Below are 18,736 nucleotides of genomic sequence, written 5' to 3'. Positions count from 1 at the left end.
CTTTTTTACTTATTTTTTTTTATTCTCAAAAATTGGGCACTTATTGAATCTCCCAACAAGAGCTGTCATTATTATCATTTTTTTGTTCAAACAGGAACTTCTTTTGCTAAGCATGGAAGTTTTATTTATTTTGCAAACGTTTTGGTGCAGATAGTAAAAAAGGGAAATTACTCTGTAATTAATGCTAGGGGACTTAATTCGCTTTAAACTGATCTTTCTCATCTTAAACATTACATTTTGAAAATATACACAATACATAAAAAGCTAGGATTTGTTTTTTCAGTGTATCACAAGTGAGTCTTGAAGGCCTTGCCTCTCTTGTTCTCGTTTAAAATTGTTTTGAGAGACTTTGAGATCCATGGTTTGTTGTTGGGGAAAAGTTTAAATATTTTTGTCGGAATTATCATGTCTTCACAGAAACTGATGTAAGATGTAACAACATCAGCTACTTCATGAACATTCTCACATGGGTCAGTCAACACACTCCAATCAGTACAATCAAAACATCCTCTCAGTTCATCCACACTCTCTGACGTCCAAACTTTCACACTCTTTTTCACAATCGGCTCTGTCTGTATCTTTGGTCTGTAGGCTGGGATTAAATGAACAACATCATGATCAGATACACCCACTGGTGCAAGGGGAACAGACTTGTAGGCATTAGGAATGTTCCCTTAACACAGATCGATTGTCTTGTCCAGTCGGGTCCGGCAGGTAACATTGTTTAAAAGAAGGTAAGGCTTTCTTTAAATCACAGTGATTAAAATCTCCAACAATAAAACACGGGGCATCGGCAGAGATGAGTTGAAGGTCGCGAACAACACCTGCGATCGTCCTTCCTGCACGTGCAGAAGATGCCTGGTCAAAAGACTGGGGCGTACACAACAGTCAAAAAAATACGGCCGAACTCACGTGGCAGGTATCGAGGCCTACACGAGTTCAAGTTCCTGTGTACACAGTTGCTTCTTCACACACACATTCGCACTGTCACACCACTTCTCGTTGACATACAGGCACCACCCATTTTCTTCCCCACTTTCTTGCAGTCTCTGTCCATTCTGTACGGAGTGTTAAAACCATCAATCGCAACACATTCATTCGACACTTTCTCACTAAACCAGGTTTCGGTAAAACAAAGCACACACGAGTTCCTAAAATCATTTAAAAATCGACAGTTTGCTCGTACTTCATCTAAATTACAGTTTCTGCCGTTTGGGTTAAGAGATCTGACATTGGATAAAATCATAGATGGCAGTGGGGGCTTAGTGTTATTTTTTCTCAGTCTTCTCTTCACGCCTCCTCTCTTTCCTCTCTTTCGTGCTTTCTTTCGCTCACCTTCTCTTTCATTCTCATCATCATCACAAATAAGATCACGAGGTAAAAGTTGCTCAGTAAAAGCGGATGGGTCGCGCACTGACCGTAAAACAGGCCCTCCAATTGCATAGACTCTGAGAACATTTCTACAAATGTTTTTGCTTTCTCTGCACTGGACGGAAATTCTTTGTCTTCTATCTTAATTGGGCAAGATGGCAAACTTATACCTTCTTCCATTTCAATGAATTTTTTTTCCAAACCTTTTTAGTGATATTGAGATATGTATCATTATACAAGTGCAATTTCAACGTCCTACAATAAATGGAAGTAAGTAAAGGGAAATCTTTAATGAACATCCCTCATACTAGCACTAGATTGGATTATGAGACCTCCACAGCCCTGAAGCAAAATGCATACAGTGGACAACTGAATGACCTTAACTCTGTTGATGATCTGGCCCTCCTCTCCCACGACCACCAACAGATGCAGGAAAAAACCAGCCAGTACTGTTGAGGAAACCACAGCTTGCCTGGGTCTCAACATCCACTGTGGGAAAGACCTGTAAGGTCAATGCAGCGAACACAACACCAAACAGGCAGGAAGGCAAGGTGCTAGAAGAAGTGGAGAGCTTCAATTACCTTGGAAGCATAATTGACAAGTAAGGTGGATCCAAACTGGAGAGAATAAAGAGAATCCAAACTTTCATCAGGATCTGCCTCAGGATTCTCCGGATTTGCTGGCCAAAGAAAATCAGAAATGATGAACTGAGGGATCAAACAAGACAGCAGCCTAAATAAGAGTTTCCCAAAGACACTGAAGATGGATCAGTGACATGCTCCGAAAATCTGCACCCAGCCCAAGAAGGCAAGCCGTCATCTGGAACACACAAGGGAGACTGGAGAGACCGGGATGGCTGGACAGCATTGTTGGTGGCCTATGTCCCAGGCAGAGGTGTGCACAATAGTTCATAGTGTAACATGTTTTATTTTACTACGAAACAAACCAATACATAAGCAATTTGTTTCTTTCAAGCGTTTTGCAAAGTAAAGTTATGTGATAAAACTACAGAGTAAAGGTTCAAATGGCTGCATATATAAATAAAAATCATGGCCTCAGCACGACGAGCACTTGGTGGGCTTTCCCATTTGAAAGTAAAATTCAATGTTTGCCTGTGGAATGTGGTTTGCCTCATGAATGTGGTAGTGCCCATCAACGAAATAAATAAAAATCAGTTTCAGGGCCAAGGCACCTATGACTTACAGGATATATTCAGAAAAAAAGATTTTCTTTTTATTGAATAAAAATAATGTCTGTTGCAATAAGTGGTGTTTAAATTTTCTTTATAATCCATACTCTGGTCAGGTCAGGTCATTAGATCTGCTACTGGTAACCTGTAATCCAGTACAACCTGTTCAGGGTCAGGTTGCCGACGACTAAACCGGCACTCCCACCGCTCCCTTCCGGGACTTGTGAGGCGGGTGCCTAGACACCCTTATGGAGATCCATAAAAAGGCGTTGGCTCAGGAGAACCACCGACGGCCATCTAGCTCCACCGTGCTGTGTGCATGCCACACGCAGTTGGCCCCTGGGGTGTGTCTACCCATGCATGCGAAGTCTGGATCCGGCAGAATCTGCGGAAGAAACCTATCGGTTCAACGGAGAGGAAGGCGGTTACAGCAACGCACTGTGGAGTGCAGAGAGCAAGATGAGACACCGAAAGGATATCTTGGTCATCCACTGCATCCGTGCTCATCCTCCAGTTGTCTCGATTTAGTCTTGGCACTGGAAATTGGTGGACCCGGACGAGAGAGTGAGGTCGACGTTGCGCAACTCCTCTTCACTTTAAACAAACTCATCGCGCAAGTCATCAGTCATCCAAAATGACCTTTCATCCTTCATCATTTCATCACCCCCAAGTCCTGTGGCGACAGGCGAGCGACGAAACGACAGGTGTGGGTACACTGGCAGTCGCAGCCGCAGACCTGCACGTAGGCGGCTCAGGCCATAGGGTCGTTCTTCGTCGACAGGAGCAGCGATGGAGCTCGGCAGCCGTCTGAGCAGCCCTCTTTAGGAATGCACTGCTCACCTCCCTGGCATGAGGAAGGGGCTAGAAAAGGTGCCCTAAAAATTGCCTGCTCCATATCACCTTGGCCAGCATACCGCGGCTGGTGGGGACCCTACATCAGCGGTCGAAACAAGAAAGAAAAGAAAAAAACAAGGATCGTTCCTCTCACCATTGGTGCTTGGAACATAAGGACTCTCCTGGACTGAGATAACGCGGACAGACCCCAAAGGAGAACGGCACTAGTTGCATCTGAACTCGCCAGATACAACATTGACATCGCAGCCTAGAGTGAGACTCGGCTTGCAGGCGAAGGCGAGCTCTGTGAACAGGGATCTGGTTACACCTTCTGGAGTGGACGAGGAAGCGAATAGCGACGTGAGGCTGGCGTTGGTTTTGCAGTAAAAACAGCACTTGTCAGCAAGCTAGCTGGAATCAACGATAGGCTTATGACCATGAAACTCCCACTGGCATCTGGCCAGAAGCACCTCACCATTGTCAGTGCCTACGCCCCAACCATGACCAACCGGGATGAAGTGAAGGCGAAGTTCTACGAGGACCTTCACTCTGTCATTGCTGCTATCCCTAAAACAGACAAGCTCATCATTCTTGGGGACTTCAATGCTAGAGTTGGCTCTGACTACATCTCCTGGGATGGAGTGATTGGAAAGCACGGTGTGGGCCACTGCAACCCAAATGGACTGCTTTTGCTTCAGACCTGTGAAGAGCACGAACTGCTGATAACCAACACAGTTTTCTGCCTCCCTACCCGTAACAGGACGTCATGGATGCACCCTCGCTCAAAGCATTGGCATCTCATCGATTATGTTATCGTCAGGAAAAGGGATAGGCAAGATGTACGTGTAACAAAGACCATGTGCGGCGCCGAGTTTTGGACAGACCATCGCCTTGTAGTCTCGAAGCTGAATATTCGAATCCAGCCCAAGAGACGCCCCCAAGGCCAGAAGGCTCCAAAACGGCTCAACATCGCCAAGCTGAAAAACATCACCATCAAACAGTCCTTTGTGGAGCTGCTGGAAGATCGTCTGGAATCCGCCTCTCTGGACAACCAGAATGTGGAGTCTGACTGGAGGACCCTGCGTGAGCTGATCTATAGTACAGCTTCAGAGACCCTGGGACCCATGACCAGAAAGCACAAAGACTGGTTTGATGAAAACTGTGATGAAATCAAGCAGCTTCTGGGTGAGAAACGCCGTCTGCATCAAGCCTACCTGAGCAACCCAAAGTCCACATCAAAAAAGGATGCGTACGATGCCATCCGCAGGACTGTTCAGCAAAAGTTACGCCAGATGCAGGATAAGTGGCTGAGTGACAAAGCTGATGAGATCCAGGGATATGCTGACAGGCACGATATGAAGAGGTTCTATGATGCCTTAAAAGAAGTCTACGGCCCCACATCCTCAGGATCATCCCCCCTCCTCAGTGCAGATGGGAATACCTTGATCACCGAGAAGGAGAAAATTCTCGAACGCTGGGCTGAGCACTTCAACATTGTCTTAAATCGCCCTTCCTCCATAAATGATGAAGCCATAGATCGTCTCCCACAAGTCCCCATCAACGAAGCACTGGACGATCCGCCAACACCTCTTGAGACCCAGAAAGCAATCCGTCTGCTATCCAGAGGCAAAGCACCTGGCTCAGACTCCATACAAGCAGAGGTCTACAAGGATGGAGGCACTGTGCTGACTGAGAATCTCCATCAGCTGTACTCACTCATGTGGAAAGAAGAGACGATCCCCCAGGATTTCAAAGATGCATCTATCATTCACTTGTACAAGCGAAAGGGGAACCGGCAAGCCTGTGATAACCATCGGGGCATTTCCTTGCTCTCCATCGCAGGCAAGATACTTGCCAGGATCCTATTAAACCGCCTCACAGCACACCTTGACCAAGGTCATTTGCCTGAGAGCCAATGTGGATTCCGGAAAGAGAGCGGAACCACCGACATGGTGTTTGCTGCAAGGCAGCTGCAAGAGAAATGTCAGGAGCAAAATGCTGATCTGTTCTCCACCTATGTCGACCTCACTAAGGCCTTCGACACCGTGAGTAGAGAGGGACTGTGGAAGATCATGGCCAAGTACGGATGCCCTCGGACAACCAATTCCATGAAGGCATGCAGGCTCGAGTCCAGGACAAAGGCGAAACATCTGCAACTTTTGCTGTCACAAATGGTGTCAAGCAAGGCTGCGTCCTGGCTCCAACACTGTTCAGCCTCATGTTCTCTGCAATGCTTACTGATGCCTTCAGAGATGGCGATGTTGGAATCGGCCTAAAGTACCGAACAGATGGCAAGTTGTTTAACCTCAGAAGGCTTCAAGCAAAAACGAAGGTCATGACAGACATCATCAGAGACTTTTTGTTTGCTGATGATTGTGCCCTCAACGCTGGATCTGAAGCTGACATGCAACTCAGCGTCGACAAATTTGCCACTGCCAGCAGGAACTTCGGCCTTACCATCAGCACGAGGAAAACTGAAGTTCTCCATCAGCCAGCCCCAGGGAAACCCTACGTTGAGCCCAACATCACAGTCAACGGTCAGAGACTCAGTGCGGTGGAGCGGTTCACATACCTTGGCAGCACACTGTCACGAAATGCGACCATCGACGATGAAGTGAATGTCAGGATTGCAAGAGCAAGCTCAACTTTTGGTAGACTCAATGCAAATGTCTGGAACAGAAGAGGCATTAGTCTTGAGACCAAGCTAAAGGTCTACAGAGCAGTAGTTCTCCCCACACTACTGTACGCCTGCGAAACTTGGACAGTGTACCAACGACATGCCAAGAAGCTGAACCACTTCCACACAACATGCCTCAGGAAGCTACTGAACATCAAGTGGCAAGACAAGACCCCAGACACAGAGGTGCTCGTAAAAGCCACCCTTCCCAGCATCTTCACCATCCTGATGCAGTCCCAGCTTCACTGGGCTGGACACGTGGCGCGCATGCCAGACCATCGGCTGCCCAAAAGGCTCTTCTATGGCGAGCTGCAACAAGGGAAGAGATCACACGGAGGTCAGAAGAAGCGCTTCAGAGATACTCTGAAAGTCTCTCTGAAAGCGTTTGATATCAACCCTGACTCCTGGGAGGAATCTGCAGTGGACCATGACAAATGGCGCACTGCTGTGCACAAAGGTACCAAGTTGTGCGAGGCCAACAGGACTGCTGCATCTGTTCAGAAGAGGCAGGCCAGAAAGTCACGGGCAAACAAGCTCCCTGACAATGGTATGCCTGTCTTTGTCTGCCCCAACTGTCAGCGAACATTTCGTGCGCAGATTGGACTATTCAGCCATCTGCGCATTCACAGATAGATTCATGAGCATCCTCCCCCCACCCCACCACCAGCCTCCCCCCATCCCCCAGCTGGATGACAACGATGGTCATCATCGATCTTGATGGACACACCACCACCACCATAATCCATACTGTAGGCTATTGGGTGACATTTGTAGCCAAACCATTGCAACTCCACTGATCTGGGTCAGTCTTCTTTCCAAAGGAGGTGTTCAACACTTACTCTGCCAGTTGACTTATTGATGAGAGGTGCTGATCCCAGAACAAAACAGATGTTTAAAGCCTGTATCTCAGTGACATCACTGATCCATCCTTTGTGTCACATCTGTCCAGGATGTGTGTCAGTGTTACCAGTCCCAACACAAATGACATGTCGAGTGCCTGTTAAACCTGTCTCTGAATTAGCAAGAACCTTTACAAAGGTGAGAGAGAACGCAAGAACGCAAGAATTGTATTGTATAGGCCATATGACCCGTTACAACAGATCGTGCGGACAATGTCAGAGTGAACCTTTGTTATAGTAGACTATGAACATAAGAAAGAAGAAAAAAAGAAAGAAAAAAAAAGCATTAACGACGTCGGTTTGCATAATAAATGTATCTTCCAATGTCATGGAGGCAATGCTTGTCTTGCATCAAATGCTGAAACCTAGTCATCGACGGATAAAGCGTGTTATTTTTTAGGAATATACTTCTGTCGTAAGTCATTCAATTCTGTGCAGTGGAAAAGAAAATGCAGTTCCGTTTCTATGGCATTGTGGCAGAATGAACATGTGAAATCTTGCTCTGATACAGCAGTGTAACGTTTTTTGTGCGTCTGTAGTTCGGATATACCTAATCTAAATCTTATCAGGATGTCACGGATATGTTTGTTCGTAACTGTAGTGAAGTAAGCTTCCAAGGATACTGATGTTTTGAATGTGTGGTAAACACTAAATCTAGTGCTGCTGGTGGTATGTTCAGTCCAGTTTTGGTAGTAACAATCTATCAGTCTCTGTTTGAAAGATCCCAGGAATATATTTTGATTTGCCACCCCCTGATTTTCCCATACAAAGCCAAAACCCGTCTCGTATAAAGTTTTATAAACCTGTGTTACCCAGCAAATCTTACCATCATTATGAAGTGACAGGAGCATGTTGTATGCTTTACGTGGAAGTCTGGAATCATCTAGTGTTGTTAAACGTAACCAGTATTTGATGCAAGCGACATAGGTAAAAACATATAAAGGGTAACGTCCAGTTTCGCCGTACACCATGTCGTTTGGGGTTCGGGGGCTGACATTTAGCAAATTCTTCAATGCAAAGGTGTGAACATTTTCCACCACTTTCTGTTGTGTTAAACCCATATTTCTGCACCATATAACAACATTGGCTTAATTTGTGTGTCAAAAAGTTTTACAAAAATGGTTGCTGAACAATCTTCTAATCTCCAAAGGGTTCTAAAAATATCAATGACCCCGCTTTACAAGTTAAGCCACTGACGGCTTTACTAAATGCTAATTTTGTTGAAAAATCATACCTAGGTAGTTATAGGAATTTACCACTGACATTACCTGCCCTTTATAGAACCACATTTCTTTCTTTGCCACGTAACCCCCATTTCTGAAAATAAATTTCTGATTTGTGAAGATTTACATGAAGTCCTAGCTCATCTGATTTGCATGCAAGTTCATTTAACTGGTTTTGTAAGCCTGTAACCGTGTCTGATAGTAAAATAATATCTGCAAACAGTAAAATAAAAAGTTCAAGCACATCGGGGGAAAGTTGTATACCATGTTTTCCATTCTTAATGATGTCCTGAGCCAGTTCGTTAATGAATAAGGAGAACAAAATGGGACTTGTTATTTCACCTTGTTTTAAACCCTTAAGGCAATGGAAAGCTTCTGAAATCTGACTTCCAATACGAATGCGGGCCTTAACAGTTGTGTACATACTCTTTAGTGTGTTCAGTATATTCCCTTTTACTCCTAATTTGTGTAAAATGGGCCACAATTTGCAATGAGAAAGAAGATCAAAGGCTTTCTTAAAATCAATGAACGCAACATACAATTTTATGTTTTTCAATAGATGTTTTTGAATCATAGCAAAGAGCGTGAAAATGTGGTCAATTGTAGAGCGATCCTTTCGAAAGCCTGCTTGTATCACACCAAGAATATTTTTCTCTTCTACAAAAGCTGACAATCGTTTATTTAAGATGTAACTAAAAATTTTGCTACAAATATTTAATAAGGAAATACCTCTGTAGTTATCAGAATCGTGCAGATTTCCTTTCTTGTGTATTGGGTGGATCAGGGCTTCTGTCCAAGCTTCTGGATAATGTCCAGATGAAAAGATACTATTAAATAAATGGACGAGAAAATCTGTTACTCTGCCACGTGTGACTGCGGTCTTAAAGATTTCGCGGATAATACCATCAATACCTGCTGCTTTATTATTCTAAGGTGGTGAATGGCCTTAGTTACCTCCTCGGCGTTCAGCCGTGTAACATCATCGTCACAAACAGTAGCATCAGCCGGAAAAGCATTGATTTCAGATTCCTCTTCTTCCTGCCCACCTTCTCCACTACCAAAAACATCTTTAAAATGTTGAACCCAGATTTCCAGTGCAGTTTTCCCCATTTGTGTCGTTTTATGTGAAAATTTCTTAACACAACGCCAAAATTTCCCAGAATCATTAACATTGTAAGTTCGTCTCAGGCTTTTCTTTTGATTTCCTTTTCTTTATCGGCCAACAACTTTTTATAATTTTTGCATGTGTCACAATACGACCTTCTGTCGGGTGAAGACTGGGTACGCCGACAAGTTCGGAGAGCGGACCGAGTGGTCCTCCTCATTTGTTTACACTCTGCGTCAAACCACGCACTCCCCTTTCTCTATTTCCTCGCACAGTTTTTTTAAAGCACGAGGCGGCAGAAGTTAACATGTCTGTAAAAATATTGACGGCTTCACTTATATCTTGGTGTAGCAGACGGTCTGCTTCAACTAGTTTTTGTACATTCTCAAGCCGTTCAAGATTATTTAACAAGACGTACTCTTTGTCTTCTGACCATATAAGTTTGTTGAAACAAGAAAAGGTTTCTTCCCCATGTTCAAAATTTTCTGTACAATAAACATGACATATTATCGGCATATGCTTGGACTCAATACGTTCCCCAACATACATCTCACGAGGTAATGTACAGAGTGAATGTGAAAACAAAAAGTAATCTATAACGCTGTTGCCAGTAGAAGACAAGAAAGTACAGCAACCGTCTTTTTGTCACCTTCAGTCGTACCATTTAAAATGTGTAGGTCGAAACTTGCACACAAGCATAGCAGATTTTTTCCGTAACTATTGAGATAATGATCATGAGAAAACCTACGAAAGCTGTTATTTGATTCCGTCCAAAGGTGATTATCATCAACGTTATCATTATCGCATCCCCCCTGTACAGAGCGGAAGAAATCGACGTCAAAATGCCAAGGAATTTTGTTTGCAATTCTGGCATTTAAGTCTCCACATATGATAAACTGTGCATCAATATTACATTCTAAAATATCTAGTAAGGTACGCTCCAGCATAGAAATACCATCCGCGAATTCACTGTTAGTGTAAAATGGGCTGTCAGTAGGGTTCAGGTATACGCAAATCATGAAAACATCTATCAGTTCCAAACAGTTCGATGGCCAACTGTAGTATTATTATATTGTTATATGGTGTTGACACTTTTCTAACAAATTTCATCAATTCATTCCTAGCGAGAACAATCACTCCTCCACTGTTTCTTCCCTGCTTTGAAATTTTTTGAGCTGGTGCAATATGAGGGGTGTGGGAAGGAAGTGCTGTTGAACAAAAGCTATGCATAAACGTTTCAGTGAAACAAATAAAGTCATAATCCGAAACATAGGACAGGAAAGAACGTTCCATGCTAGTCAGCTCACCTGAGGACTGATTTACACTGTCACTGACTACAGGGTCACGGCCTTCACGTCATTTCTTTTTCTTCCCAGCTTTGGAGTCCAACTGCTTTTTAGAGCACGAAGGGGTCACCCAGTCTGTCGGAAGTCTTGCCTGGGTATTACGTGTCTGTCTGTCTGAGTGAGTTTGTTGTGAGTTGCTGTTTGTTGGTGTCCGTGCAGCGCCGCTCTGCTTTCCTCGCACGGACATCACGGAAGGACTGCTGCTGCTTCGGTTGCGCTGGGGAATCCCCTGTTCTCTTCGCCGTGCTTTTAGGTGCAGGCGTACTTTTCTGGTGCGTTCGTCCTTTTCCACTGTCATCGCATCCTGTTGAGGACGGGCGGGAGGGAGAGGGGTTTCCCGTGCAATCTTGGGTGGGAGGGGAGAGATGAAGGGTCGTCTCCTCGTTCGTTGTCGTCGCAGAAAGTACTTGGTCTTGTGAAGTGTTTCCTGCGTCTGCTGTCACGTCTGTCTTTGCCGCGTCTTCCGTGTTGGACGGCACCGGGTCTGTAGACTGGTCAGTGCTGGCACAGCTGGCCTCACACACAGCAGGAGAGGGATGGATGCTCGGTTCTTGCTGTTCTGCTGCCAGGGTCATAGGACTGCTTCTCTCGGGTTCCCTTCTTTCCGGAACATGGTGATGAACAGGCTGTTGGCTGCTAACCTCATGCTGACCACTCTCCATATTGGCGTGACGGACTGGTTGGTCTGTTTGTCCTGCAGAACCCGACAGCGCGTGACTGTAAAGCCTCGTGCCAGGAACAACGGGCACACGGTCGGGACTTCGAGTCTGATCGGGGTGGGGCTTGGGGGTTGTATTGGTCAGTGGTTGGGATTCGGTCATGAGAGTTATCGTGATCGTTACGATGTCTTCTGTCTGCATGTCTCCGTGTAGTTACCTCTTCCATCCCAGGGATCTCTGTGACATCTGCCCTCCCACTGTGTGTACCTGGAGGGGGCTTGCTCTGCAGATGATCTGTGGTAACCTCTATCGTACCTGTCGTCTGGCTCCCCGTGTTGGTCACGGCGGTAGGTGTGCTGTTTTCTGTCATTTTGAGATGGCCCCCTACGACGATCCTCTACTTGCAGTCTGCCCCCTCTGAAGTAGGCAATTCGTCCTTGCTGACGGTGGAACTCCACTTCTTCCCTTTGGCGTGGAGTGAGATCTGCTGTGATCCTGACGTTGTCTCTTCCTAGCCGATCCTTGAGATCTCTGTCAGTCAGGATTTCCATTTTGTCTCCCCACCTGTGCATACAGACTATCAGTGGGTGTGGCGAATCTCTGTTTGTTAGATGGCCTCCAATACGATACGTTCTTTCTATATCGTGCTTGTGCCATGTGCGTGATGATGAATGCTGGTTGAGGAGATCCACGACAGTTTGGGTGCTCTTCTGGAAATCTTCCTGGTCCTGTTCTCTGACACCGATGAACTTCAGGGTGCACTGACGGGAATCTTTCTCTAATCCCTCTAGTTGCCGTTCTACTCTGTCTAAGCGCTCACCTAAGTGGCTCTGGTTGTGTCGAAGTTCATTTATATCTTCTCTATCATGCTGAACCCATTCCTGGAGAGTGGACAAATCAGAAGCCAGACGATCGAAAGCCTGTTCGAGTTTTCTCATTTTTTTGTCCATTCGTTGGCACAAATCATCTGCATGGGTTTGAAGAAAAGTGCATAAATGTGGTGTGTCGGTGGTCAAGGGAAGCCTGCACTTGTTGCATAGTCGTTGTTGTATGTGTAGTCACCGTTGTTGTCGTGGGTTGCGCCATAGTTGTAGTCTCTGGGGCCTGGGTTAGTCTTGACGTCGCCACACACTAACAAGAGTAGAAGAAACAGAGTGTACAGCGCAGCGACAGTCACAACAACACACCAGTTTCGTACCTCTGAGAGAGAGAGAGAGAGAGAGAGACAGAGAGAGACAGAGAGAGACAGAGAGAGAGAGAGAGCATACTAATACAAACATTAATCATTTTTATCTCTAAAAAAAGGTTTATTCCTCACTGTTCCAATAATTATGTGACAAAGGAATATTAACAGACAAAAGCAGAATATTTGCACATCCAAGGAATTTTAGACAAATAATGACACCACAACAGCTGAAACATTCCAGTCTACTTCCATTCATTTGATGATTCCTGTCTTCCACACTCACCTCACAAATAATGGATGTACAATCAACATCTATCTTGGTCTGCCTGCACACAGGCAAATGAGCATGGAAATTTACGCACAGGGACTCCATCTGCATCTACTGCAGAAATGCTGATACCATCACAACAAGATATACTCTCCAGTCATAGTCACTACCAACATCAACCACACACACAAAGACACACACACACACATACAATGAGAGAACAGCAGACAGGGGAAAAAAATTGGCACCTTTCAAATATGCTCTACCATCTTGTGAACACATATAAAAGCACAGGCATGTGTAAAAAAAATCAAACTGAAAGCGAGATGAGCTGTGACTTTGTACAAATGTGACCAGACAGTGAAACACACTTGGCTAAACAGTAGAACAGACTATAAACAAATGGACAGGACCTGCCCAACCTGTGAAAAAGACTATAAATAAGTGTGACATGCCAAAATAATGATAACTGTAATGAACCCAACTGGTGATCACACCATAGGAAACATAATAATGTGTACAGACAGTGTAACAGACCACAGACCAGTGTTATGTTACAGAAGGTGTAACAGAACATGCAGAAAGTGACAAAGTTCTTCCCAGCCTCCAATGCCAATAACTGACAGTCCTAATAACAGACAAGTTCCAAATTTCTATTCAAAAAAAAAAAAAAAAAAAGAAAAAAAAAGGGAAAAGAAAGTGCTTTTCCTAAAGTCCTCTTAACACTTGAAAGTGCACAGGTTTTTATGGCCGTATGGGCAGTGATTTCATATTTATTGTGTCATGAGTTCTGTAAAGGAAACATGAAATCACTCTCTCCTTCCACCACTTCAACCTTCCCCAACTGATTTCAGGTACCCATTCACACCTGGGTGAAAATCGGAGAAAAATATCTTTCAAAAAATGAAAACAACATGCCAAAATGAGGCCTTGAACCCTGACCGCTGGATCAGAAGTCAATGACAAACCGACTAGTCCATGGCGCCTTCATGAAAGCTTTGACGTAACAGCGGAGATTGAGCCTGAAGCAGGAAACAACAAATGCTCATCCACTGTGCATTCAGCCACAATCCAGTTTAGCATAGCTCACAGAAAAAAAACAGTTAATCATAGACAGCTCATAGCCATGAACAGTCAAATGCAGTGCCTATACAGTGCTGGTCACTGTCTACAAATAACAATGACAGAACAGCCACTGCAGGAGTACAAACAGCCACATGATCCCTGTGGATGTGTCTGACAGATGCTGATGGAAAGAAAACCTACCATCCATACTGCCTAGAAAAGAAAACCTACCATCCATACTGCCTAGAAAAAAAACAACCCATACATACTGCCTAGAAAAGAAAACCTACCATCCATACTGCCTAGAAAAAAAACCTACCATACCATACTGCCTCGAAAAGAAAACCTACCATCCATACTGCCTAGAAAAAAACAACTACCATCCATAGTGCCTAGAAAAAAAAACACTACCATCCATACTGCCAAGGAGAGAACGCCCATTTCCTAGGAAAGAAAACCAACCAACCACTGCCCAGAAAAGAAAACCCACCACCCACTGCCTAGGAAAGAAAACCCATCACCCAATACCTTAGAAAGAAAACCCACCATCCATATTGACTAGAAAAGAAACCCCGCCACCCAGTGCCTTGGAAAGAAAACCCATCACTCACTGCCTAGCAAAGAAACCCCGCCACCCAGTGCCTTGGAAAGAAAACCCATCACTCACTGCCTAGCAAAGAAACCCCGCCACCCAGTGCCTTGGAAAGAAAACCCATCACTCACTGCCTAGCAAAGAAAACCCATCACTCACTGCCTAGCAAAGAAAACCCATCACTCACTGCCTAGCAAAGAAAACCCACCACCCAGGAAAGGAAACCCACCATCCATACTGCCCATGAAAACCCCACCACCCACTGCCTTGTAAATAAAACTCATCACCTACAGACTAGGAAAGAAAACCCATCACCCACTGCCTAGGAACATAAAAACCCAACATCCAAATTACCTTGGAAAGAAAATCTATCACCCACAACCTAGGACAGAAACTCCACCACCACAGCCTAGGACAGAAAATCCAACATACAGCTTTCTGTTTCTACCAAATCAAAGCTAGCTTTCTTTCAGTTTGGTCACACACCTACACTGGGTCACATTTGTGCATCGACAAGACTCATCTCAGCAGTTTTTGTTAACTGCATAATCATAGTGTATTATGATTTTACATTAATGGAACAATGATGATAGTCAAGACCAACTAAACCCTTTAATCAGACAAGTTTTTGTTGTTGCTGTTATATTCATCCTGTTGTGAGTTTGACATTCAGTTTTCAATGTTTATTTAAGTGGACAGGATTCAAGGGGCATTATGGAAGTAGAGCACAGAAACGTGCAATGCCCTATAAAATTGCACTACCTCTTAGCATTCCGAGGATAATGCCAACAGAAGAATAATTTTGATAAATAAACACAGAGGCACAACTGAATAAAGAGTTCTCTTTCTGATGATGTAAAACAGAGCTTCACATAAAAACCAACACCTGCAATCTCAGGTGAGAAAGGGTTAAAAAGTTATCTGTTTCCGGGTAACACAGGCCATCAGGCAGAGTGAGCATGGGAAAAAATGGGATGGAAATCCACTCGGCACAGGTACACTGTCACAGAGTTAAACAGTAATCAGCTTTCACCTTACACAGAAACATGCACCAACATTTGTTCTTCCCGTTATTTAATAATGGAGTTTTCCTCTTTGTCGTTTGCATTCCTTGCATGAAATAACAGTACAACAAATCATCCCAAGAATGACCATTATGATAGGACTTCTGATTTTTACTTGTATGAATACCTGCTCAGAAAAGAGCAGTCCCTGCGTTATCTTTATCAATGTGTCAACAATTAATTGTAAATTATAACTGTTTATGAATTATGCTGCTGAAATAACTGCTGAAAATGTTACTGGTGATCTGTGTCATTCATTCTCAAGCATCATATTCCTAAACAAGACAGCCAATGATAGATGTGTGTGTGTGTGTGTGTGTGTGTGTGTGTGTGTGTGAGAGAGAGAGAGAGAGAGAGAGAGAGAGAGAGAGTGAGTGTGTGTGTTTGTGTTTGGTCTCTGTCTCTGTTACTGTGCTAAAGACGTGTGAAGAAAATCCTGGTCCTCTGTGATCAATAGCAACAAAATGTGCAAGCAAACACCTTTTTCTGAAAATGGCAACATTTAAGTTAATCATGGACATACACACACATGAACTCAACCAGGGTGCTATTACAGACTCACTTCCTTTACAAAGAATGCATATCCCCCTCCCGACCCCCCACTCGCCTCTAAAAAAAAGAACAAAAACAAAAAACAACAAAAACAAAACTTATCACTGACTGCCTAGCAAGGAAAAACCATCTACTTGCAAGCAAACAGACAATAATAATTGGTGTCATATGCTGTGAACACACTTGTAGTCGTACTGCAAAGAAACCATGCAAGCACAAACACTTGCATGTTGACATTTTTGTGTGCGCAATAATTATCACAATACCAAAAGTTCAAACATAAAATATTTAAATAGGTTTCTTCAACATCTTCACACAAATAAGCCACAACAAAACATCAAAAGCTCTCTAAACTCTGTGTGTGCATGTGTGTGTGTGTGTGTGTGTGTGTGTGTGTGTGTGTGTGAGCAGTGGAAACACCCACATGCCTTTACCCTTTTTTTGTTGTTGTTTCTTGTTAAAAACTTTTATTCAAATTAAACTCATGGTCCACTAAAATCAATGGCAACAAAATGTGCAAGCACCCTTTATTTTGTAACTGGAAAAAAGTACACTACCACACCAGTAATTTCCATAAATAAATATAACCACAGAAAAATACAAGAAAAAGATGAAAACGTAAATAATTATACAATATTCATATCATGGGACCAAAAACGTCCAAATAATTCCCACTGAATAACACCTAAAATATCATATAAACAGAGTTTAAAGTGAATAGGAAAACAAATACTTGCACATACCAACCACAAACAATCACAGGGACATGCATTCACACAAACCAGGGAGAGAGCGAGAGAGTGGAACACAAACCAAGCCAACAAAGAAGTGTAAATCCACGGTGTCAATGGCAGACTGACACTTCATAGACAAACTATTTACAATGCAAATCTTTCCCTGCACTTTTGCTGCTGACACATACCTCTCACTCCCCCAACACACACACATACTTCTGACTGCACATGTGCGTGTTTGCACATATCTGCCAAACATACCTCACATACCCTCAAACATTGAGACACACTCCTGCCTACACACACACACACTCCAAACTGCATACACCCATATGTGCATGTCCACATCTACCACACATTCTTTCAAACATGCTGAAACACACACACACACAAACCATTTATCTTTGAAAAGAAGCATTTCCAAATTGGCAAGTTATCACTGTACATGGACACTGAACTCACATTCTGGAAATGATGAACTTATTGCACTGATCAAGGGAGCAAGTACTGTGCTCAGTGTAGCAGAAACCAGACACCAACTGTTCCACACATGTAACACAGCAGACACTGACTGATCATCATGAAACCCAAGCATGTAGAAACAAAATAATACAGACAACTCAATACGATCCAAGCAGCCAAAGAAACTCTTCACCAGATACTGTTAAAAATCAGGACAATTCACACTCAAAATACATTCATCTGCCTGTACAAACTGGACATGGTAAAACATACTGGTAAGAATCATGACAATAAATACTTCAGAAAAAAAATAAAGAAAACGCAAAGTTCGTTTTACAATATGGTTCTCATGTCTATTCAGTTTTGTACAAAGTAAACTTGATGGTGAACACATACTTTGTGTTCACTGCTGGAAATGGAAGCTGAGGTTTAGCACAAATGTGTGAGAGAGGCGTCATCCAGAAAATTTGGAACAAAGAGACAAGGGGGAGCTGCACACACTAACAGCAACTCTACATCACATCTTTTGGCACAGGACTAAAGTGACTTTGCTTCATAACACAAACTAAACAAACAGTAAATGACATTTCCATGACATCTATTTTGTTTCATCAATTCCATGACATCCATTTTATTTATTCTGTCTTTCGCACCTGTTGGCACCATTATCTCCTCACTGACATCAGCCACACCTGAGCGCTCCACGCTGCACTATTCACTGTGAACCATACAACAGTGTCAAGCTGCTGTTTATAAAGGAAGATTCAAGGTCCCACAGCCTTTATGGCCATTACAGCACTGTGGGCTCAGCAACAAGTCAGAGCCCAATCCTTCCTTCCGCCATATTAACCTTTCCGGACTGAGGTCAGGTACCTATTCACACCTGTGTGGAGTGAGAAAAATCGGAGTGAAGTACCTTTCCTAAGAACATAGCACAACACCAAAATGAGGTCTCAAATTCTGTTTGCTGGTGAACACTGGATCAGAAATCCAATATGTTACTTATTTAACCACAGCTGTCGTTTACAAGGAGTGAAACATCCACTTCAACAGCTAATATATTTATATTTTAAAAAAAATAAAAAAAATCATTTTTGAATTGTTTTTACAACCAACCAGATATTGCTATCTTTGTGTCACTGTCCTTTTTACCTGTCTGAATACATTGTTATGCCAACACTTCAGAACATATTCTGGCATGTGTTATATGTTTCATAAAATTATTCATTCCATGTCTTTTGTTTTTCACTAGCATCAGTCTGCAGCAATGGAACATTGTGAAGCACATTCAGCACAATGCCACAGTCAGTTGTTCAAGACCATTCTCAGAACATATCTTTCTTGGAAGTACTTCATGGCAATTTACAACTGTGTGTAGCCATGTGCCAGTGACACCAGAAATGGCTCACTGTGTTGACAACACTGGACAGCTAGCAGCACACAGATAGTGCCACTACAGATTCTACATCGCTGCTTTTTTCAGTCTGAAATGTCTGTGAGTTGACACATA

The 18,736-nt window shown here is 43.5% G+C and overlaps 1 protein-coding gene across 1 annotated transcript in view; it reads right to left on the bottom strand.

The window, feature by feature from the left end:
• The window catches only part of LOC143301585 (uncharacterized), a 42,762-nt gene extending 31,543 nt beyond the window's left edge, over positions 1 to 11,219 (bottom strand). Inside the window, exon 1 of the mRNA XM_076615969.1 lies at positions 11,052 to 11,219. Coding sequence (XP_076472084.1) covers positions 11,052 to 11,219 — 168 coding nt within the window. The remainder of the gene's footprint in view (positions 1 to 11,051) is intronic.
• Positions 11,220 to 18,736: the final 7,517 nt, after the last annotated feature.

Source organism: Babylonia areolata, chromosome 27 (assembly GCF_041734735.1).
Source record: "Babylonia areolata isolate BAREFJ2019XMU chromosome 27, ASM4173473v1, whole genome shotgun sequence".
Classification (NCBI taxonomy): Eukaryota; Metazoa; Mollusca; class Gastropoda; order Neogastropoda; family Buccinidae; genus Babylonia; species Babylonia areolata.
This window is presented reverse-complemented; position numbering and strand designations above follow the sequence as displayed.